The 24,706-nt window shown below is 40.2% G+C and overlaps 1 protein-coding gene across 2 annotated transcripts in view; it reads right to left on the bottom strand.

Annotated features, from left to right (window-relative positions):
- Nucleotides 1-24,706, bottom strand: part of CADPS2 (Ca++-dependent secretion activator 2) — a 637,557-nt gene that overhangs the window by 22,291 nt on the left and 590,560 nt on the right. For both annotated transcript variants that reach the window (XM_006901794.1, XM_006901793.1), the window contains one exon: nt 10,288-10,395. In XM_006901794.1, the coding sequence (XP_006901856.1) occupies nt 10,288-10,395 (108 nt within the window). The remainder of the gene's footprint in view (nt 1-10,287; nt 10,396-24,706) is intronic.

Here is a 24,706-nt window from a genome sequence, read left to right as displayed (position 1 = left end):
ATCCCCCTCTCCTATATTCAAGCAGAAAGAAACTCCAGGCCGATTTGGCTGTGGGGTTTTGAAAAAGATCTGGAGCATAATGAAAGGTGAGTGAAGGCACGGGTGGAAATCTAACGGGCGTCAGCAAATCTGAGCGCTGCATAGCTTCTGAACTGCTTTTCTTCTTCACAGTTCTTTTAAATGGTTTTGTATGGCCGGGACATTTTTCTTAATTAGTCACAGCTAATTAGTGTTCTGGCATAGACAAGTAATCAGAAATGTCAGAGCTTCAAGGCTACATCTCCTTAATCCTTTGATAATAATTTAGCCTCCTGGGAGGGCCCCAAGCTGCGGTAAGTAGTGACTGACAATAAGGCAAAATTAGGTGGGCAGCCGACCATTAGGAGAGAAAAAGAAAAAGCACTACCAAGTCCTGCTGTGCGCCATCAGGCAACTAGCGGCACTGCCAGATGAGGTGCCTGTTTAAGCCTGTGTTGTTAATTAGCTGATTCTCCCAGACCTGTCACATAAGTCCAGGTGCCTCATGCAAAGATGTGCATTGCTGGGAAGGTGCCAAATGACAATTGTGCTCCCCGATCACATTTCAGGACGCGAAGGAAGAAGGTCCACATATTTCTTGAAGATCCGTTTGGAATTATCAAAGACATGAGATCAACAAGCTACAATACATTTTTTTTTCTCGTGAAGTTTCTTTGAGGCAATTAGGCACGCTTCTCTCAAGTTTCTCAGGTCTTAATTCGCCAGCCGCTTCGATTCAAATGAGGGCCCTTGGCCTCTCTGCGCCACTGTCTCGACTTGCCAAGGAGGCTGTGTTGGCGCACACCATACATCAAAAAAAGTCGAGCCTTTTGTAGATTCTTACACTTACAAAAATACGAACTTAACATTAAAATGAGGATTATCCACAAAAACAAACCAGACAGCTGTAATTCGAGAGCAGAGGTTTTAAAGAGAAACACTAAACTTTGAGGCAGAAAAAAATAGCCAGGAGAATAAACTCAACGTTTCACATACTGAGTCAGACAAAACAACATGGACTTCCCCAAAGAGGTCAAACAACCTCTTCCCACAAAAGAGGTGGAAGAATGTATTTTCTGCATTAAAAAAAAAAAGAGAAGGTAACATCTGGAAAATAACTCACTAAAAGGTCTAAATAGTAAAAATGTGAAATGAATAAGGCGGGTTCTGATAACACACATAAAAGACAGATTAGTCAAATCTTTGTCTACCATTAGTACATTGTGAGATACCAAGACACACAGGATATAACAAGGTCCAGGAGTAAATTACCTCAACCCATCTCCAATCCCCCAGTTTACAATAGCCTTCCTTTTCTATTGATGCAATGTTTAGGACAAGAGAATGGTATCAGTCTTTATGAGTGTTGATAAGAAAAGTCTGGTCAGGCAGATGGACCAACAAAGAATTTTACCTTTGACTAAGTTTGATATAGAAACAAAACAAACAAACAAACAAAAAAAGACAGAAACTGCTTTGTAATGGAAATCTACAATTTAAGTGGTCTGCATAACAAGAGTGTCGGCACTTGGAACTGAAAGATCATTGACAATGGAGAAAAGGCCATTTTTTAAATGGCAGTTCACATATAAAATATCTGTCGAACCATTGCTGTTGGGTTGTTCTTGACTCACAGGGAACCTCACTTGGGTTCTGAGGATGTATCTCCTTCTGATACCGGAGGAGACGGGCTCATCTGTCTCCCAAGGAGTTGCTGCTGGGTTCTAACTGATAACCTTATGGTTCCTAGTCCAATACTTAATCGAATACCCTACCAGGGCTCCTTAATATCACTGAGGTAACAGAAATGAAAGACAAGAAAAGGGTGCTTAGCTTCTCTCTCATACAGGGCTCCAGCCTACATTCTAAATAAAGCAAGCTTATTCTACACACAGAAAAAGTCACCCAAAGAATTACCCATTACTCACTGCAGTCAAAGTGGAGCCAATGCATAGAGGCCCCTTTAGCAAATCACATGCAAGGGGACTACCCATCTTTCCCCCACAGAGCTGCTGGTGGATTCGAACCAGCAGAAGCATGGCCTTCAGGTTGTCAAAGAATATGACAGAAGAAAGTAGGTGATTAGCTCTAAACATGTATCACTGAGTGCAGAGTATGCGATACTCAGAGCCAAGACAGAGCAATGCCATTTGATGTACCTGTGTGCCAGTGCCAATACTAATGCCAATTCTCAAGAGTTAAAAGTTGTGAATACAGAGGTACTGTACCAATTTCAAAGAAATTGTAAGTCAGAGGAAGACTGTTTGAAAAGACTTCAATTTTCTGAGGGGAAAAAAAACACCAACAAAACCAAGCCACTTTTAATAACAAACCTACCACTACCAAGTCAGTTCCTACTCACGGTGACCCTCTTGGGTTTTTGAGTCTATAAATCTTCTTATGGGAAGAGTATGCCCGTCTTTTTCCTGTACAGCAGCCGGTAGGTCACACCGACGACCATTTGGTTAGCAGCACAACCCAGAATGCACCATGCCGTCAGGGTTTGACCCTAGTAACATTTGAGGATCACATTTGGATGTAATGGGAATTCATGCAACGACTGTGAAGGAAGAGTGGAGGCTTTCCAGAAACACATTTCCTCTTCTGAGGAAAAGGATGCTCTCACCCCAGAAAGTCTGAAAACCAGTCCATTTATTAGTAGGTATCTGTGGCAGAACTAAGGAGTCGTGGTGGCACAGAGATTATAGTATCTGGCTGTTAACCAAAAGGGTGGTGGTTCCAATCAATACACGGTTGCTCCACAGGAGATACGTGGCACAGTCTGCTTCCACAAAGCACCTGAGACCCGATGGGGTAATTCTACTCTGTCCCCTGGGCTGCTGGGAATTGAAATTTCCTCCATGGCAGTGAGTAGCAGCAGAATTATTGGTGAATCTTCCTGAGAGAGGTGTTTGTCTCCAATTACATTTTTAATGCTATTTCAAAGAATACTGAATAAGCACTACCACCGCACATTACTTATCTGACTTCAAGTATTCTTAACTATGATTTCAAAGAGTCTTCAGAAACTGACACTTTAAGTGTAGCTATTGTGAAGGATGAATATATTCTTGTGTCAAAAGGTTTTGGCTTGGGCATAAAATGCTAGACTCAAAAATTCTGGGCATAGCCCCTCTTCCTTATTCGGGAGTCCAGAGGCAAACAAATGTCAAATTAGTTTCATCCTGAGAAGCATATTCACTTGTATTATTTTAATTTCTCTTCTGTTTATCTCAGACTATCCTTAAATGGAGACTGAACCCACTTATACAGTTAAGGCCAATTTGCCTTAAAATGCTTCATTTAGAGTTTCTGTACTAGAAAATGAAAATTCTTTTCATGGAAAGTCCTATGAAATTAATCTTTTATAAAACACTGTTTGGAGGAATAGAACTGATTAACTATCATTTAAAGAATTACTTTTAATTTTACGAGACATCATAACAATATTTTAAAAAAGCTCCTTGGGATGAAACTCTGCAACAATTAAATGTTTAATCAGCTTATAACACGAGAGAATGTTTAATCTGCATGATTTACCAATTAAATGCTGCACCCTGATGTGTACATTCAGCCACATGAAAGAAAACGAGATTGTCTGAAAGGACTCAAGATGCGCCACGTGAAGGGAAGTGCGCAGAGGTTCGGAGTGCAAGGCAGGTTGAGTGTCTACTGGAGAACAGAAGTAGGGCTTCAGCCAGTCCGCAACTGCCTAGCTGCTGTCACAACAATCACAGTTCATGCCAGTCTTTGACTTTTTGCAAAATCAGCACTTTTCAGTGTTGAGATCCAAGCTTTGAGGGCTGGACTGGCTTCTGTCTGGAGATATGGACAAATCTGAGGCTCGAACTGCTTGCCTTGAGCCTTTGACAACCAAACCAAACCAAACCAAATCAAACCAAACCAAACCAAACCAAACCAAACCAATCCTGGGTAGTTCTTAGTCAATATCAGCCCTTGACGACCTCAGGTACACAGCCACCCATAGCTTTTAAGGTCATGGCTTTTTAGAAGTAATCACTAGGCCTTATTCCTGAGGTACCCTGGGTGGATTTGAACAGTCAATCATTCTAGTCAATAACCAAGGGCTTAACTGATAGCACCCCTGAGGGTCCCGTGGCAGATATGAAAAACAGAATCGAAGAACTTCAATGTCTTTCTTGTGATTTCATATTGGGATTAGATAGACAAACAGAAAATAGTTTTGCCTTGATAGGAATTTGCAAAGACTGTTGGAAATAAGGGTATATTTGTAAGAAAAAAAAAGACTTTGGGTCAGAGAGATTTTTAACAAAGCAGAAAAGCCTTTTTTTATTTTGGGTAAATCCATGTTCTTTCCTACTCCTTGTACATTTCCCTTTCCAGGATAAGATGTGATTTTTTTTTAAGTTAAAAAAAAGAAATTCGACCTACAGATTATAACTTACGTGCCACTGTGACTGTGGAAAGGAAGAAGGGCCTCTGTTTAAAATATTCTCTTCTGAACCGGAACTGACTCATAGCCGAACCTCCCTCCCTGAGTTTCCAAGGCTCTAAATCCCTTGGGAGGAGACTGCCCATCTTTCCCCCAAGGAGCCTCTGTGCTCCTGAACAACCAGAGCGGTGTGACCTTGGGGTGTGCAGTGCAACTCCCTACAGACTAGAGCAAACATTTCCAGAGTCAGGACAGTGGATACAGAGACGTCATGTGACAGCACTATTTATTTACAGAGAATCCTATTTCTATGATTGCTCACTGTACCTGTTACGATTCTCAACCCTGATTTTACCTGGCCATCACAAAAATACTTAAGCACTGATACTCTAGGTCGTAAACCTCATCAGATAACCCACCAGTAATTTCCATCACCATTGCTGGGATTAGAAGGACATGAGTAACTAGCTTTAAACCTGGAAGAAATTTCAGAAAGTACCTACAGTTTGTGAAGAGATTGATATTGTTAACAATTTTAGTTTGCTTGGCTCCACGGTCAACACTCTTGGCACCAGCAGCCAGGAAATAAAAAAAGAAGTATTGCCATGGGAAAGTCTGCTGTTAGGGACCTCTCAGGGTACTGAAGAGCAATGGTGTCACTCTGGAGACTAAGGTGTGTCTGATACAGGTTATAGTCTTTGCAATCACTTGTTATGCATCAGAGAGTTGGACAATGACTAGGGAGGATAGAAGGAGAGTTGGTGCCTTTGAGCTGTGGTGCTGGAGAAGAGTATTAAATGTATCATGGACTGCCAAGAAAACAAACAGATTCATCCTAGAGAGGGTTAGACCAGCCTGCTCCTTGGAGGCAAGGATTCTGGGGCTTCGTCTGACATACTTTGGACATGTTGTAAGGAGGGACAGATCCTTAGAGAGGGATGTCATGCTTGGGAGGGTGGAGGGACGGCGTAGGAGGGAAAGACCCTCTAAGAGGTGGATTGATTCAGTGACTGGGGTAATTGGGATGGGTGTGTCAGAGGCAGTGCGACTGGCACAGGATAGAGCAGGGTTTAGGGCTGTTGTACATAGGTCGCTATGAGACTCATGTGACTCAATGGCACATAACAACAACAACAACAACAACAACAACAACCTAAAGTTCTAGGCCAGCTCCTCCAGTCTAGCTGTCTTAAATACACCGAGGTATAAACTGTTCTCACTTCTTAAAACTCAATCGATAGCAGAACTCTGCTTAAGATGCTGGTATCTCAAATTTGATTTTAATGTTCCTTCTACAGTTAGGCTTTACCACTTCAAATTGTTTAAGCTGGTGGTACCACAGAGACAGCATGTATTTTGGAGCTAGAGAGAAAGCATCGCAAAGCTTGACTTTATCTTTTCTGAATGGAGGACTGCTTTGCTGAAAAGTCATGATAAAACAGGAATGAGAGTATTGAGCGCAGAAGGCTGGACACGAGGTACAGTTCCTGGCATCTGGAGGTGTCCACAGAGAGGCAGCAGTGGCCGCAGCTATTGTTATGAATCATCCATTGCTGTCACGTCAGAACCGCAAAGCTGACCCTCAGTGGGGTTTCTGAGGCTGTAAACCACCCAGGAGGAGACGGCCCATCTTTTTCCTGCAGTGCTACTGGGGGATTCAAACCATAAGACAAGCATCACCTTGGGCTAGCAAGGCAATGCCCTCCAGACCATGCCACCAGGGCTCCATGAAACGCACCTTGAATCAATTCACTTCGCTCTTCCAACAGCATGGTTTACATAGCTGTTACATTACACAGCCATAACTACCTTTCGGAAGTTATTTGTTTGAAGTCAACAGTTTCTCTTCAGGTGAAATGTTGGAGAATTTTAACCATGCAGAGAGCGATGAGGGAGCTCTGGTGACAGTGTTAAGGAGGCGTGTTGCCAACTCAAAGGAAAGTGGTTCAAATAATCCCCTAGCTGCTCCACGGGAGAAAGATGAGCAATTTCCTCCCACAGAACTCACAGAACTGAAATTCCGCTGGAGGGGCTGCTGGGAGTCTGTTCTGACTTGGTGGTACTTGATAGCAACCACAGTAATATAGCATAATGAGAGATATTTTCGTGTATGTCCCAATATTAGCTCTCTTCTGGCCTTCAAAACAGACTCCATTCTTACACTTCTAGGTAATTTTCTTAACAACGAATACACATCAAGGACAATGTTATAATTTTTTGTCCCAAGTCAGTGGGACATTATCGAAATTGGTTTCCGCCCCCCCCCAGGTGATTTAACCACAAAACAAATAAAATAAGGTGTTTAATTAATAAAAATGTTTTTGAAGCAGAGGACACCACAAAGGAGTGTTAGTTCACTCTGGGTAGTTCAACAAACACTCCCAATGCCTCATTGTGTATTATAAAGGAATTGCAATAGTGGAGAGACTTGCACGGGGTGAAGGTAAAGTGGATGGTTGCGAAATGAAGGGCTGGTGGCTTATGGCTACTTGGAGGTGTCTTGGAAGAGAGGCTTGGTGACGAAAAGTTGTTAGATGCTATCAAGTACCTCCCACTGACAGGCACCCTAATTACAACAGAAGGGAGCCCTGGCTAGTCTTGCACTGCCCTTCCAGTGTCTGCTGTGCTTAAAACTGTTACAGTGTAGTGCAACAATGAATGAGTGGAAGCCCAAAATCTCTGTAAATGTTTATGAAAATTAATAAAATATAATTATAGAAAAAAAAAACTGTTACAGTGGTCACGCTGATCCACCTCCTGGAGGGTCCTCTTCTCCTCTGTGGACCCTCCACTCCTCCGAGCATGATGTCCTTCTCTTGATACCATGTCCAAACTACTTGAGACGAAGTCTTGTCATCTTCGCTTCAAAGGAGCATTTGGGTTGTACTTCCAAAAGACAGATCTGCTTGTTCTTTTGAAGTCCATGATGTTGTCAAAACTCTTTGCCAACAAAAGGCATGAATTCTTTTCTGATTTTGTTTATTCAATGTCCAGCTTTCACAATCGTATGGAGAAACTGAAAATAGAGTGGCGTGGGTCAGGTGCACCTTAGTCTTTAAAGGTCAGCTGCTGAGAATTTTAAAAGAGCACAGATGTATGCCAACATCCATAGGCTGTCAGCAGTTAGAACTGAGTTAATGACAGCTGGGTTTATGTGTGGTCTTCCCAAAAGAGAACGACTTTTACCTGGACAAACAGCATGTAACTCTGAAAGATAGTGAAGGTCTTAGATTGCACAAGCAGAAATGGGGGTCGCTTAGAGCGACCACGTGTTAACTCACTGTAATGTGCATCTGTGCCACCTGCATCTGAAGTTGGGAAGATTCATTTATTTATTCAGGAAGAACTCTAATTGGCACGACAAAAGTTTGTCATGATGCCTGAGTAAAACCGTTCTCTTCAGTCTTTTATCTTTAATAGGCTGAGGTTGCTCACAGTATTTACAGGGTCATCATTTTCTACTGTTTCTTGACATCTAATGATATTATTTTAAGCTTTAGCCAAGCGGACTTCCAATAATTATATAACGTCTCTCAATAATGATCTGTTTCTTAAGATGCACATTCGACTTCACCTTTAACACTACTTGATAACCTCTCATTTATTTAACTGTAATTGAGGCAAACTCATTCTTGACTAATTGGGGGCCCTTAGGACCCTCTCATACATGTTATTCTTGATGAAATATCAATTGAATTAGTGTCCTCTTTTTATTTTTAATTACAGTTATAGAAATGGGCAACTTAAAAAAATATTAGAAGGGGTAAGGGCATGACAATTTTACGAAAAAGAAGTGTAAAGTTTTGGTGTGGATATGCAAAACTGCAAGGATTTCATGACCAGATAGGAAAGTGGCTGGTGACAGGCTCCTGTAAGATGACTGGGTCCTGAGAAGAACGCACGCAGTATCATGTCATTAGCACAACTGAACTAGCCTATCATTTTAATACTGGCCTCCTTGGGTCCACACTACTTGCCTCTCTGTTTGTCATCACTGCCATACACAGAAGTCTTCAAAAGAAAGTTGGGAGAATGACAGTCATTGTCGTTGTTGTTAGTTGACACCAAGTCCACTGTGACTCACAGATACCCTATGAACCACAGAGCTGACCTTTACCCTATCCCGAGTCATCTTCAGAGTCTCTGCTCAAGCCCATCATTACAATCACTGGGTCAATCCATCTTGTTGAGAAGTTCCGCCTCCCTGGAAGAATGGTTAAGGCTTGCAGTAGATAGGTGACCAACCCCCCAAAATGGAAGATGCCTCTTACCCTGGTGGTGCGGTAAGTTAAGCGTTGGGCTGCTAATAGAAAAGTCAGCAGTTCAAACCCCACAGCTGCTCCTCAGGAAAAAGATGAGGCCGTCTCCTCCTGTTAAGATGTACAGCCCAAGAATGGAGGATGACTGAGAGTCAGAACTGACTGGGGAACAGAGGGTGTGCTGTTTGCGTTTTAGTTTGAAAAGGGCTCCTCCTTTTTTTCCCCTCTCCCCCCACCCCAGAATCCGTGCTGTAACTTTAGATTAAGAAGAAATGAGAAGAACAAGAAGCAAACTTTCCCTTTCTGTCCAGCACTTCTGAAAATCATCACATAAGCAAAAAAAGTAATGAGAAGTTAGAAGTGAAACATATGCTTGGAATTCAGAGCGGGACCAAATGGAAGCAGTTGTTAATATGGTTTCAGTATTTTGTAAAAGAGCCAGCTGGATGGATGATAATTTCCCTACCACTGCAGGGCATCAAAGCTTTTAGGAAATCCTTCTTTTCACACATATTAACACTTAGCTTATTAAAACAGATGATACTTTTATTGTTAAACAGTCTGGGTAGAGGCTAGAAACATAAAGGAGGAAAGGCACAACTCATTTTGGCCGCTCGATCTGACAAACGGTGAACGCTGACATGACAGACCATGGTAGAGGAGATGACGGCGGCAAGATCTTCTGTAACTGCCACAGCTGAAGTGTTACCAGGAAGCCCGTGAACTGCTGTTATGAAAACATTTGCAGTAACTTGCATAATTAAAATGAAACTGCCAGAAAAGCATTTCTAAAATGCAGAGAAGCCATACACAAATAAATACCCTTCAAAGTAAGTATTATACCCCAGACTCAGTATTGCGCTGAATGATGCAAAGCGAAGGCACGGGCAACGTCCTTTGAATTGACTGTTAAGTTCCTGCAAGCGGGTGCCAGCACTGCTATTGAAATGGACTGCTCTCTTGGTCTCTTCTGTAGATGCTCCATAAGCGAGACCTGAGCATCCTGGTATCTAAAACCACAATCTAGGAGTTGTCATGTCTGACTAGAGATTTTCTGGCAGGCAGCTGTAATACTGTATCTGCTAGCATATATCGGTGTACATCAAGAAAAAAAGGTTCAGTAACAGGAGGGGTGGGTAGTTAGCTTTACTATAGCTGGTTTCTTTAACTTCAGAAAACTCCACTGAATTAAAATTAGAATAAGCATTAAAAAAATCCCTTATAAAGGAGGGGGCAAAGCCATTCTAATAGGATTCTACTCACGGAATAACGCAAAGGTAAGTGAAAGCATGTTGTACACAATCGTAACATGATTATCATCTTGCTTGTTATAAAATTAACCTTGGATGTTTCCGAGACTCTCATTCTCACGGTGACAGGTCTCATGTAGAAAAGAAAGCCAATTAAGACTTCTCTTAGCAGTCAGAGAAACAGAAAGATTATCAACTCTATTAGTTGCTTTCCACAAAGTGACTTTTTTTTTCAAAAATGAGGGGGAAGAAAAGAATTTTCTTTGCAAATATACCATACTCAGGCAACTTGCCCCTTTGTGGTGCGTCTACCCTGGCAGTATGCCGTGCAGGTGTAATTACTTACATCAAACAACTTTTCTATATACATTTCCTCGTTGACTTTATCTCGAAGAATATCTTGGTTTTGTCGAACAAACATAATATAGGTGTCTGCCAGATCCATCCCAGGTTTCTGTCGAGAGAGAAAGAAAAAGCATGAGAAATCAAACGCCATCAGAATCAGGATATTAAAGGTGTTATTGAATTGATGCTGGGTGCTGTCGACTTGGACTCATCACAATCCTACTAACAACAGATCTGTAATTTTTCCTGTAACTTTTCTGTAATTTTGCACAAATCCTCCTGATCTCTGTCCTGGGTCTGTCGATTGATAGTGATTATCACAATGGGCGTGACCAAGACAGAGACAAGTAGTTCATTACAACTCCGGAAAATGATGTGAGGCATTACTTTAAAAATGTTAACAGAACAAATAGTCAAGCTCAAATAAAGAACACTAGAAGTAAATTCCATAATCAAACTACATAAAATGGATTATTGTTGATGTCAGAGCTATCCGGCCTTATTAAAATGATTAGACTCATGAAAGCCAGAGGGTATCTTCTTTTTACTGTCCACTTTGGAAGGTGAACACTTTATGCTAAATAGCTTCATGGATATTAACAAGCTAATGAATGTTAACAAATTTTTTCACGATCCCCAGTGAGATGGAGTGACATAGTGACAGATGATGAGGATGGCACAAGATAGGGGAGGTTCGGGTCAGCTGTGAATTGTACTCAACTTGATGGCACCTAACAACAACAATTACACATAGAATTTATTTCTCATTTTCTCCTGCTATTGTTGTGTTGTTGTATTCTGTAGATTTGGAACTGACATATAGCTGACCCTCCAGCGGGTTTCCAGAGGCTATTAATTGTACCAGAGGAGACTGCCCATCCTTCTCCCATAGAGAAGCTGGTGGCCTTGAACTATGTACCTTTGGGATTGTAGCACAGCTTCTTGTTACTAGGCCACCAGAGCTCCCTAGCTTATCCATAATATTAAAAACAAAGAATGTAAGCTTTGGTTTGTTTTCCCCATTATTGTGGATGCTTAAGAAAATATAAACACATTTTCTATTAGCATAAGTGCTCTTGTTATGTGCTATTGAGATGGAAGAGCCTCATAGCTGACCCTCCACTGGGTTTTCAGAGGCTGTAAATCACATGGGAGGAGACTGCCCATTTTCCCCCATAAAGCAGCTGATGGATCCAAACTGTCGCTCTTTGGGTTTGGCAGTGCAGCTCCTTTACTGCTAAGCCAGACTGGGCAGAAACTGAGCATGTTACAAAGTGATATGCACATGTTGTGGAGATTATCCATTGCTTGTACTCCTTGTTGTTGTAATTGTTGATTATGACTCATAGTTAGCTTATGTACAACAGATTGAAATTCTGCCCAATTGCCCTCATCCTTACTGTCTGTGTGTTGTGTTCCAAGTCCATTTTTTACAGGCCTGTGTCAATCCATTTTGTTGGACATATTCCTTTTTAAAAACTTTTTAAAGTTTAAATTGTGATTTTAGTGTAAGTTTATAGAAGGATGGATTTTTATGCATTCATTGATACACATTTTCCTCCTTATCCGTCTCCCAATTCACTTTGTAATGTATGCCGTGTTCCAGATTGTTAACTGTAAATACATATAATGGCTAATTGTCCATTCCTCTCAGATAACCCTGCCCTTCTCCTGTTCTCATGTGGTGTTCATTATCGAGCCATTCTTTTCCTGTTCTCTCTTCCTTCGTGTCCATCCTATTTTTATGACAATGATCGTACACAGTATTTGTCCTTTTGTGACTGAGATACTTCACTAAGCCCAATGTCTTCCAGATTGCAGTGTTTTTACAAATTAATTGTTTTTTGGGGGCTGTGTAACATTCACTGTATGGCTGTCTCAGTTTTTCTATCCATTTGTTTATCGACATGAACTTGCCATGTCAAAAACATGTGGAAATAACATATCTGATAAGAGACTTATGCTTAAAATTTACAGAATATTCCAGGACCTTAACAAGAAAAAGCAAACAACCTGATCACAAAATGGGCACACAATACGAACAGACAATTCACCAAAGAAGTAGTTCAGGTGGCCAATAAACACATGATGAAATGTTCAAAATCCCTAGATATTAGAGAAAAGTTAATCACAACAACAACGCGATATCATCTCATCCCAGAAACAATAGCAAAGTTCAAGAGGAGAGCAAATAACAAATGCCGCTGAGGATGGGGAGAGATTGGAACTCTCATTCATTGTTGGTAAAACCATCTTCTTCCTTTGCTAATCCTTCATTCTTCCAAGCATGAGGTCCCTTCCCAAGAATTGGCATCTCCTGGCAATGTATGGAAAGTACACACGAACTCTCACAATCTTTGATTGTAAGGAACACTCTGGCTACACTTCCTCCCAAGAAAGGTTTGTCTGTTCTTTTGGCAGTCTGTGGAATTTCCCCAAGTCTCATCATCCTTACTCCTAAAGAGCCTTCTGACTTTACTACTTGCAAGACATGTTCAGTCATAACATTTTCACGTATCTATTTTTTTTTTAAAGAAACAGCCATCTCCCTTTTCTTCATCTTCCACTGATACTTGTCTACCACGTGGAAACCCACTGGTATTTGGGCTACCAGTGGGCTCAGTTCTTAGCACCACAGTAACATGCAAGACCCCGACAGGTGAGTGGTGGCCTCTCCGCTATACATTTTATAAAATTAGTATTAGCAAAAGGGAAAATTCATCCAAGTGGCTCCTAAAACTTTTCCTCTTATGAATAAATAAAGCTGACAGATGAAGAATTACTACCTTTGTACTGTGGTGTTGTGGAAGAGGACTGTTAAAAGAACAGATATGTATTGGGGAAAGTGTAGCCGGAGTGCTTCTTGGAGGCAGGGATGGCGAAGCTTAGGCTTGCATACGTTGGAGCGTGTTGCTAAGGAGAGCGATGCTGATATCTTTGGAGAGGGACATCGTGCTTAGAAGTGTAGAGGGACAGTAAGAGACAGAAAGATCCTCAACGAGGTGGACTGACACAGTGCAGCAATGGGCTCAAGTGTGTCAGAGATCTGTGAGGACGGCACAGGAAAGGACAAGGTTCAGATCTGTCGTTCAAGGGTCTTTATGAGTCATACATCACTCGACTGCACCTATCAACAACGACAACAACATTTCTTTATAGTAATTTCTTAAGCTTAATGTGGCTGGACTAAAAAGAAAAATCATATTTGTATCATCTCTACTCAGACTGGATTAATAATTTCTATTGCCATTTATCTAATTAGAGTATGGCATTACAATAAACAACAGTGGAATGGATGTCCAAATAAATCTGCATCACATCACTGCATATCTATACATCATATTCATACCTTTAGTCATTTGGCTCATTTTGCAAAAGGAAACATTTCAAAGGAATCAGATGAAAGAGATCATGGGTCATTTTAAGTGGTGTGCCTGCCAGAAAAAAAAATCTACTTGAAGTGTACATCTGAAAGGGGCTAAGACAGTGAAAATATCTTAAATGAAAAGTCAAAAGCTCTTTGCCACTCTTTTAAGGGGTAGCATACTATGAATACCATAATGAACATGCCAGTGTATGGAATAGGCAGTACAATCTTCTTAATCATTCCATTTATAAACATCTGAATGCTCTGTAACAATGTTATTCCTCCGTAGTAGAAGTCACAGCAATGTTCTTACTGCTCATATATTTATTCTGAAGTGACAAAGGTGCCACATGCATTCAAGGTCCTTTCCAACCTAATCTTGATGTAACACAAAATTAGTTCTCACTTGAAACAACTACGTGCATCAGGATCTGTTGTCTCAGAGCATCCACGTAGGGAGAGTACATGGACAATGCAAGTCATATACTCCAAACCCAGCAGACGCAGTTTACCAAATGCATTCCTTCACTGTTTTGCCACGTAACTCACATCAACAATGTCTTAACATTTAAATGACTACATGGATAATAAAAAGAAATGGCATTTTTTTAGGAGTACAGTTTATATATCCACTTTCGATAAAGAGCCAGGGTAATTCCCACAAAAAAATGTGTTGTTGTTGTTACATGTCGTCGAGTTACCTGCAACTCATAGTGACCCTATGTCCAACAGCCCTAAAATCTGCCCTAGCCTGTGCCAATGTCACCATCTCCAACACACCTACTCTTTCTACTTCTCAAAACACTGAAAATGAGAACATCCAGCTAACATGCTACCAGAGAAAGAGAATGAGAAGAGAACAATTTCCTGAGGTTAATAAGTAGTTAGTTCTGCACCACGCTGCCTGGAAGTGAGGAGCTGTAAAACCCGTGATGCTAACCAGCTGGCCTGGAGCTTAGAGACGGACAGTTGAGGGGGGATCTTCGCCACCAATCTCTCCACTCCACTTCCACTTTTACTTTCTCTTTTCAAAGGGTAACTATGTTTAAAAGGTGCATCCTATCAGTCGCCTGGAGCATCAGACTTAGTGGAAAAGAAGCTCTGCCCAGCAGGGCCTGGGAAGGAGAGCTCCAATCACCTCTAATGGACTCTTGGCCCATCCCTGTTTCACTGGTCACTTCCACAACAACACTGCACATCATGGAACAACATCTGGAAAATGGTTTCCCTCCATCATCTCAAACTAACACATGCTTTAGTGTTTACATTTAAAAGAAAACAAAATTCTGTTTCCTCCTTGCCACCCCCCAAGGAATGTAGCAGTGAGATCTAAAAGTTGTAAGAGTTTCAGAACTTTCAAAGGCAACACGTACCTCTGGATGGGGTGAGGAAAGTGCATTTGGAGTTTCTTTGAACAAATGAAGTGTTTCTTTGCCTTTTCTGACTTCCCTCCCCCCATGTGTGTGGGTGTGTGAGTTTGTTGGGGAGGGGGATGCATTTTCTTGCCCTCCCCTTTCTGGCAAATTAAGAGCCACTTGCCTAGAAAACAAAACCCAGAAATCCTACATTTCTCATTAGCATTATTTCTTCATTTATCTTTGGAGCTGTTTACCTATTCTTGAAACTGTGACATATGGGAATTTCACACCTAGTGGATATATTTTCATGGAGCTTGTGGCATGAGACTCTAATCATTAAAAGAATATACACAAGAAAGAGGAACTACAACAGCTGGTGACATTTACCAATTAGAATTAGAGTTCCTTAAAACACTTTATCCTTCCGTTAGTGTATGAAGGGTAATTATCTCTGATAAATTGCTGAAAAAGATGTAATTTTCCTTTTAAACAGTTTCTACTCACAATACAAATGTGTTTGGATAGAAGGCATTATTGCAGGTTCAGCGCTCCTTGGTGGGAAGATTCCCTTCGAAAGCAGTGAAATTTTACATACTTTTAAAGTCACTGTGTCTTATTCTAGGAATAAATGCTATCTTGCTAAGGAGTGAAGTTTAGTTAAAGAAAATTAAATACACGGTTAAGGTTTATTTTGGACATGCAGATAACAAGAATGCCTGGGACTGGATCACAGAGAGAAACGTTCACTGCAAATTCTAGCAAAGCTGAGGCCCTTTCAGGCTTATCAAAGGCGTTGCCTCTTACATGTCAATCTCTGGGCAGCTGGATGAATTCTGGGCAAGAATATTACATTCCAGAGCTCTCTCTTTAGAAATCTTTGAAAAATTTATGCTGCAATATATAGGGCTAAGTTTAGTTCCTAAATTAACGAAGTCAAGAAAACAAATTACTGAAAACCACATTGTCAACACACACTATATTTACACAGCACTGCAAGCGAGTGAAACATTTATTTTTTTTCATACTTTTTTTTTAAACTTCTGGGTCTCTCAGTCCATTTAGTGCTACACTCACTCTATATCTCTATATCTGGCTTCTAGATCAAAACAGTTCCTGAAGTATTTCTAATCTGACTCAGAAAAAGAACAGAACTTGGCTACTAAACTTATAGTAAAAAGAAACAAAAGCCTGGGGAGGGGGGGTGGAAAAGAATCCCTCACAAGCATAATTACATCAATGGACATGGCAGGAAGTGGAGTGTTCTAAGGTGCGATCCGCTGACACGGGCCATGGGAGTAACCGAATCCACCAGCGAGTGTGAGCCCTTAGTGGATGGGTGTCCTCCTGCACACTTTTTCAGAGGTTAATCACTAGTTAACCTAGCAAGATGAACATGCTGTTTAAAAAAGGAGAGGAGGGGAAAAAAATTCCTTGTTAATTATATGCTGCAAATGTTCTTACTTCCTGCTGCTACACCTAATCCCACAGGTGCAAGCCTGCCTCTCCCCATTCCCGGGTAGGTGGGTACAGCGCTGCAAGCAATCAGACAGAGACACAGAGTACAGCGCTTAACCTTCCACTGAAAGGTAACGATACACTAGGAAATCACTGTCATGGTGCTTATTTAACATTTTAAAATATAATATTCCAGCCTCAAAGATGAACTAGGAACTATAGTCCAAGTGACTTAATTTAAAAATTGTTGTTGTTGATTGTCTTCGAGTCTGACCCCATGAACAAAAGGCCTGAAGCCCCTATGCAACTATCGACATTTATCAAAGTTCATAGAGTTGCCGGAGGCATGTTGTTTAGGAATTGGATGCCACTCCTGCATATAACCCAGAAAAATTTGCTTTCAAGAAACAACCACGTCCGTCTGTGTCCTTAGTGAAACTTGCTTCACGACCGTTTACATGCTCTGTAAATGAAATCTCTGCATCTGGGCATTCAATACTATTTGAGAGCAGAAAGAGATCTTGAAGATTTTAAAATAATAGGGTATTCTATAAATTTGACAGTGTTGTAGAAGTCATTTAGGACTCAGCAATGGTTTTTAACTGATTATCAATAAAAAGAAATACAGGTCCAGAAATACAAGTTTTCCCCTCAGGGACTGTTAGAAAACAGTAGCTTTTCCCCCTTTCCCTTTTTAATATATCCTTTATTACTTAGGCATTTATGAATCTATTTCTACAGGTTTATATCTGTGTACAACTGTTCTTAAATATGACAAAAGCATGTTGAGTGGTTTAAGTCAGTCTTCTGTTCACAAACATTTAAAAAGAGTTTCCAGTATGCATGCAATGATTCTAAAAAGAAAAGCAAAATCATTTTGCTAGGTTGTCTGCAAAGCAGAACGAGGATATTGTTTCTATACACGTATACACACATATCACATACAAAGAAAATACACAGAGCTGAAGCCTTCCAACAGATTGATTCTAACTTAAATAATATAGAAGTCTGATGGGAGAAGGAATTATTCATAAAAAGACGAGGGAATATAAAGAATGAAAAAGTAGTCAATTAAAAAAAGTAGTCAATAAGAATACGGAGCGTTCAAGATTTTCTAATGAGTTAATTTTTAAAAACCATGTATTATCATTGCTCAGTGGGTAAAATTTGAGCCTATTATTTCCCACAATGGTGAGCACTATCAATGTCTTTCTAAAGTTCGGTGGGATTCAGAACTCTACTAATTAACATTGTCATGTATTTTGAGCTCAACTTCCGAGTGGGAAAGTTTGGCACCGAAGATCACGGCACTCACATGTTTTTGAGAAACACCTTGGAGTGTGTACCGTGCGTGTGTGAGGTGCGCTCATTTCACTGAGCTGCCCATTGTGAGGGGGAGTGCTCCGCTGCTCCAGGGTTCTGGTTCTGGGTTAGGGTGGCCTATCTGTTCCTTGTGAGCAGAGCTGGTGAAAGTCTGTTTCCTTCCATAATCTTACCAGGACATCTTACAGAGGAGTCTGTTTTAATGAACGCTCCCATAACTCAGGGGGACATGTTGCTTTCATTCAGGGCGTCTGCATCAATGCTCCACACAGCTTCTTTTCAACAGTGCCGTAATCTTTGTAGGTACAGCTCTAGGGATAGTGATAGCAGTGTTACTATGTTCAAATATTTTTCTTCTATCAGTGGGTAAAAAAAAATCTTCCAAAGAAGAGTTTATATAAAATATCAAAATGAATACTGAATTATAGTTTATTAAGTTGGTATAGTAAAGGAAGAGAGGCAGGTTGATTTTCAACTTGAGGTTTATAGGCTCTGTTTCAGTCATTCTATACCTTATCCATTGTAAACAAGAAATGTGTAGTATCTTGCTTGAAATCCTAATCTACAATAAGGATCTCCAACCCCTCTGAGTTTAGAAGACTAGCTGCTGATACACAATAGCATCAAAGACAGACTATGCTTTCATGGAACATTTTTACCATTATTTTCATGAGTTGCCATTACAACAGAGACAGAGGTTTTAAGTCTCCCATTCATATACTTTTTTCTAACCCTTCCCTCATTTACTTACAGTTATTAAGGACGCAGATTATAGAAATTACACTAAGAACTTGAAGAAAGAAATGAACATTCTGTATTATTTAATTTAGCTTGAAAACTGTTACGTTTACTGGGACTTGACTTTGTCTCAATCTGGAGCCTTTCTGAGGCAAAACCTGAGGATGCTCGAATGTCCACACGCAGAGGCCATCCATGGGTTCACTGGCTCCAAGAGAGAAGAGACAGACAGCAAAAACACTCAGGGAGAAGGAGACAGGGACGCAAACACTCATCTGGGATGCACGCTAAGCAACCCTCTCAGCTCCTAGAACGGAGAGCCTCCTAATCTGGCCCTGGCACATCCCTCTCCAGGTGATCGTGTCCCAGGGGCAGGTGCTCCATTCCCCATGTTTTGCTTGGCTCTCACTGTGACGTAAAGCACGGGGTTTTCAGGTGGCCAAGAAGTAACAAACAAGATGAGAAACAAGTAAGCAGAAACAAAACAAGCCAGAACAGGTAAAACACATCAGACTCTTAAGTACCATTTGTGTGTTCATGGTACTTAATATTCTAAAATAACAAGGAGATGAAAAGAAGAAGAAAAATATGAAAATAATGTGTTTTTTCACTTTGTGAATGGTGGGTTGTTTTTGTTGTGGAAAAAGAGACACTGTCTACTGGGGTGGGTGCAAGTGGAAAGGAAACAGAGAGGGACAGGAAAGGTCATTCTAGAGAGAAGCAATATTCCAAGAGTGCTTTACATTTGTGCAAAGTTTACGCTTGTAGATTTTTCTTAAGAACCTTGTGAGAGAGACAGTCCAGGGATTCTATTACCATGTCACACAAATAGGAAAATAGAAGCCCACAACCAAACAGCTGCTATGGACAAAGATTCAATGTTTACACAGATTCTGGACTCAGCAACATGTCTACACAGCACAGATCTGGATCCAAGCCACACTGTGGGGTTCTGGAGGGCTAGAAATTGTAAGCAAGTACTATGCTAAAGAAGTAGTATAAAAGGTGTGCTTGCTGTTGACTGAGTGGTAAGGGGTTGTCCAACCAACCCAAAATAAATGCCTAAAGAAGAAATATTACGATGACCATATAATTACTAATGAATACGAATGAGCTCTGGTGGCCTAATGGTAAGAAACTGCATTGCAATTCCAAAGGCACGAAGTTTGAATCCACTAGTTGTTCCGCAGAAGAAGGATGGACAATCTCTTCCTAGGCAATTTACTGCCTCTGAAAAGCTGCTAGAGGGTCAGCTATGGGTCAATTTTTCACTTTATGGTACATAATAACAATAACAATGAATACAAATAAAGTAAATCCAGCTTAAGAGAATAACAATGACTACAAATAATGGCCTGTCCGGCTTGAGAGAGGCAATCAGGATCAAGCACCAACGCTGTGCAGCCCATTAATGAGGACAATTTGTCCTTTGCTTCTTCTTCACTATTTGTGTCCACGTTGTTGTTACATGCCATTGAGTCACCTGTGACTCATAGCGACCCTATGTGCAATAGCTCTGAAGCCTGCCCTATCCTGAGCCAGTCTCACTGTCTCCAACACACTTACCCCCATTAACCCTATCGGTGTTACCAGGTTCCAGGTTGTACAGCTAAGGTGAACACCTTCAGTCTGGTCCTGCATTTAATAAACCAGCTTCCTCTCTCACGTCCAGCTTGTTCTAATGGTCTCTGTGAGTCAGGGTCGCCTTGACAGCAGTGAATGTAGTTTTGACTTTAAGTTAGAGAGGAACGGACAGTCTTGATCTTCTTGAATGACTAAGGTCTTTGTCAACATGAACATTCTAGAACCTATAATGGGATCTCTAACTGTGTAGCTCCAATACGAACTTCTCTCCAGGACAGGGCAGTTTAGCCAAGAGTGACTCCACCAAATCATCATAAAGATCAAAGTACATCACCTTGACTAGAAAGATATCCTGGGAGATCTTACAAGTCTCCTTGCAAAGAAGCATGAGCGACACTGAAATTTTTTTCTTAGGAATGTGCTGTTATTTTTCTTACTTATTCTGTGGCTTCTCTTATGCCAAAGCATCATTAAAAACAGTACAAAGATACTTAAGACTACTTTCATATAATATTTAAATGGCCTCTTTTGAGTCACTTTTGCTAATTCATATATATCTTCAATTATACTATAAGAAATATCATTCCATATCTGTATCTCTGCAAATGATTTTATTATTAAATTTTATAATTTTTATTGATAAGACTATCATTTGCAACAGTAACAATAAAATACAATAAAAAAAGAAATCTCTTACAATGACAGCGTAGTATGTTCTAGGATTCTCATTTTTCTCATTCACCACATTTTGTGGTGATCCACACAATTAAATGCCTTCCTTCGTACAGTCAATAAAACACAAACACTAATCCTTCTGGTATTCTGCTTTCAGCCAAGATCCATCTGACATTAGCAATGATATCCCGCCATCCTTAGTCTCTCTTAAATCCAGCTTGAATCTGTGGGAGTTCTCTGTTGATGTACTGTTCTAGCTGTTTTTGGCTGATCTTCAGCAATATTTTGGTTGCTTGTGATTTTAGTGATATTGTTCGATAATTTCCATATTCTCTTGGATCAGCTTTTTGTGGGAATGGGAGTAAGTATGGGGGACAGGTAGCTCTTGTTCAGAGGTCAGATAGAGCAAGGGAACACCACATGGTTCAAAATTTAGAGAGGAGGATGTTAGGCACGTATCCTCTCTTTACACCTTTTTAATCTGAACATATATTTCTATATGTTAACATATGTACATGATGTTGTTGACTTCCATCGAGTTGAGCATGACTCATAATGACCCTATGAACAAAAGGCTTGTAGCCTTTCTATAAATATCGTCATTTCTCAAAGTTCATAGAGTTTCCAGAGTCATGTTGTTTAGGAAGTGGATGACACTCCTGCTTCCAAAACATATGTACATATATATTATCAATATGTTTATATGTTGGAAATATATATATATATATATATATATATATATATATATATATATATATATAAAATTTATTTATCTTTTCAATTTGAACAGATAATTCAAAATGCTGAATTTTATGAAGAAGGATGTGGCATCAGGATTAGCGGACAATTCATCAACCACCTGTGTTTTGCAGATGGCAAAACTTTGCTCGTAGAAAATGAGGAGGATTTAAAGCACTTACTGCAGAAGATCAAAGACAACAGCCAGCCTTCAATATATATTCCATCTCAACATCAAGAAAACAAAAATTCTCAACTTCAGGCCAATTAGGCAGCATCATGACGTCAGGAAGAAGAAAAAATTGAGGTTGCTAATGATTTTATCTTGCACAGATCCACAATCGACACCCTTGGCACCAGTAGTCAGTACAGCAAAAGAGAGTTGTATTGGGAAGATCTGTGGCCAGGAAACTGTAGAGAATGCTTGATTCTCTCAAGAGTATTGATACCTGTCAAAGACTAAGGTGTGCTTGATTCAAGACAAAGTCTTCTCAAGTGCTTGCTATGCATCTGAAAGCTGCACAATGACTAAAAATGACAGATGAAGAACAGATGCCTTTGCATTGTAGTACCAGAGAAGAGTATAACACATACTGTGAACTGCTAAGAGAACAAAGAGGTCTGTCTTGGACAAAGTTTATTCTTTTCTTTTCTGACAATTATGAGTATAATGAATATACTAATCCCTGGGCAGCACAATGGTTGAAAACATGACTACTAACCAAAAGGCTAGCAGTTCAAATTTGCTCAGAGCTGCCTCAGAAGACAAAGGTTGGTGACCTGCTTCGGAAAGGTGACAATTATGAAAGCCTCACTTCTACCCTGCACTGTGGGGTTGTCATAGGGCAGAATTGCCTCACCTGCAGCAAAACAACCACAGCATGAATAAGGCTGTTAAAAGTATTTGTCTGTAGGTTTTGGTGTGGGTATATGCTTTCAAATTGTTGGATAAATATCTAGAAGGATGTATGTTAAAACTATGGAGGACTGGTAATGTCATTGTCAATGTCAGATAGATCTTGGCTGAATACCAGAAGGGTATCTATTTGTGTTTTATTGTATCTTAAATACAAAGGCATTTAGGATGCTACCTGAAAGAAAGGTTAGCCATTTGAAGCCACCAGCTTCTCTGTTGCAGAAAGATGGGCTGCTTATTCCTCTAAAGATTTAGTCTTGGATATCTAATGGGGGGCTGATAAAAGTTGGACTTGATTTGATAGCAGTGAGATGGGAAAACTAGATTTAGCTTTGCAAGAAATCTGGCCAACTGTCCTTGAAACTGGCTTCACATTTTGTGCTAGCAATACAAAGTCCTGCAGTCACAGATCTTGTAAATGTTTTGTTAGTGTCAGTTTATTTCATTTTAGTCACTATTAAAGGTATGTAGTGACATCTCATTGTTTTAATTTGCTTTCCCCTAAAGATAAATAGTACTGAACATATTTTCATAAGCTTATTTGTCATCTGCAGATCTCCTTTGTTCAAGTGTCTGCAGCTCTTTTGCCACTTTTAATTGGGTTGTTAGTTTTCTTATTATGCTCTAAGTGTTGTAGGTTTATTTTTGGAGACAAGTCCATTATCAGACATGTATCTTGCAAATATTTTCTGTATGTCAGTGGCTTGTCTTTTCATTTTCTTATCAGTGTAAAGCAGGAGGCTTTAATTTTAATAAAGACCAATTCAGATTCCCCCCCTTCCATGAATCATGCTCCTTTTCACTCTATCTAAATAGTTATTTGTAAACAACGTCATATAGATTTTCTAGAACTTCTTATACTTTTGCATTTCATCTGTAGCTTTAGGATCTGTTTTAATTTTTATGAAAGGTAAGGTTGTGTTCTTTCCCCTCAGGGTATTTTCCTTAAAATATTGCTGGAGAAAGGCATATTTGCTGGTGTCTAAGCATTGAAAAAAGGAGTTCTGGTGGCCAAGTAGCAAGTAGTTGAGCTGTAATCCTGAAGGCACGCAGTTCGAGGCCCCTACCTGCCTCGTGGGAGAAGGATGGGCAGTTTCCTTCTATGCCATTAACTGCCTCTGAAAACCCACTGGAGGGTCAGCTATGAGTTGGTTCTGACTCTACAGTATACAACAACAAGAAGTATTAAAAAAACCCTCCAAACTCCTAGCAGTCTCAGAATTTTTAAACAAATATTTATAAATACCAATAACAGAATTTAGTGTCGAAATCCAAGGGAGGGACCTATCCCTTAGTAAATCACCATGACCAGACAGTATCTATGGTTTAGAATGTTCTGCTTTTGGGGGCAGTGATTCAACAATGACAAAGGCAAACCAGCATTCTTCCGGACAATGACTGTACGATGGGAAGTGTGAGTGCTGTGGATGGCTGGTACCTTCCTTTATGCTCCTTTTTTAATGTTCAATTTTGTTATGGTGGTTTTCATAATCATATGTCCACTGACCCATTTCCTCCCTAGACTGCAAATATTCTGGGGCTAGAGATGCTATTTCATTATGTACGTCCAGTGACCAACCCTTTGATAGCTTGGATTAAGTATATCTATAAAAATGAGCTTAGTGAAGAAATTGAGAATGCTTAATCTAGGATAAAAACGGAATTCTTCAGAGAATACTTCCTTGTGATGGACTCAGCAGCTCTTGGGAAGAGGAACCATAGGTATCACAGAGAAGAAGAACTGGAATTGGGATTAAGGGAGAGAATTCGGAGAAGAACAGAATTCCAACTCATTCTATTTAAGTGCAACTCGCCATATGGTTAAGTCTGAATTATATTGATTCTGAAATCATTAAAAAAAGAATTAAACAGAGACAAAATGTCTTTTTGTGTGGCATTTACTAGAGATGAGGTTTCTGCATTGGGCAGGAACAAGCAAACCTTTTTTTGTCTCTTTCAATCTGGGCATTATATAGGTCTACAGAGGCCAAGGGAGAACTTCAAAAGCTCTACAATGGGATAAATAATGTACACTACATTGTAACAGATGAGAGACAGAATTGTTTAAAAGGGATATTGCAACTAAACTTCAGAGACAATGATCCCAACATAAGGAACTACCATCAGCTGATGTGTTTGAAATCACAGAAACCATGGAAGCTTCATATATAAGTTATTAGATGGAGGGCTGGTGAAAGGGAGATAGATGTGAAGGGAGGGGGTAGAAGTGGATGGATATCCTGTGGGATGGTGAAGCAGGAAATAA

The sequence above is a fragment of the Elephantulus edwardii genome, unplaced genomic scaffold, assembly GCF_000299155.1.
Source record: "Elephantulus edwardii isolate Elephantulus edwardi_28Jun2011 unplaced genomic scaffold, EleEdw1.0 scaffold00345, whole genome shotgun sequence".
NCBI classification, from domain to species: domain Eukaryota; kingdom Metazoa; phylum Chordata; class Mammalia; order Macroscelidea; family Macroscelididae; genus Elephantulus; species Elephantulus edwardii.
This window is presented reverse-complemented; position numbering and strand designations above follow the sequence as displayed.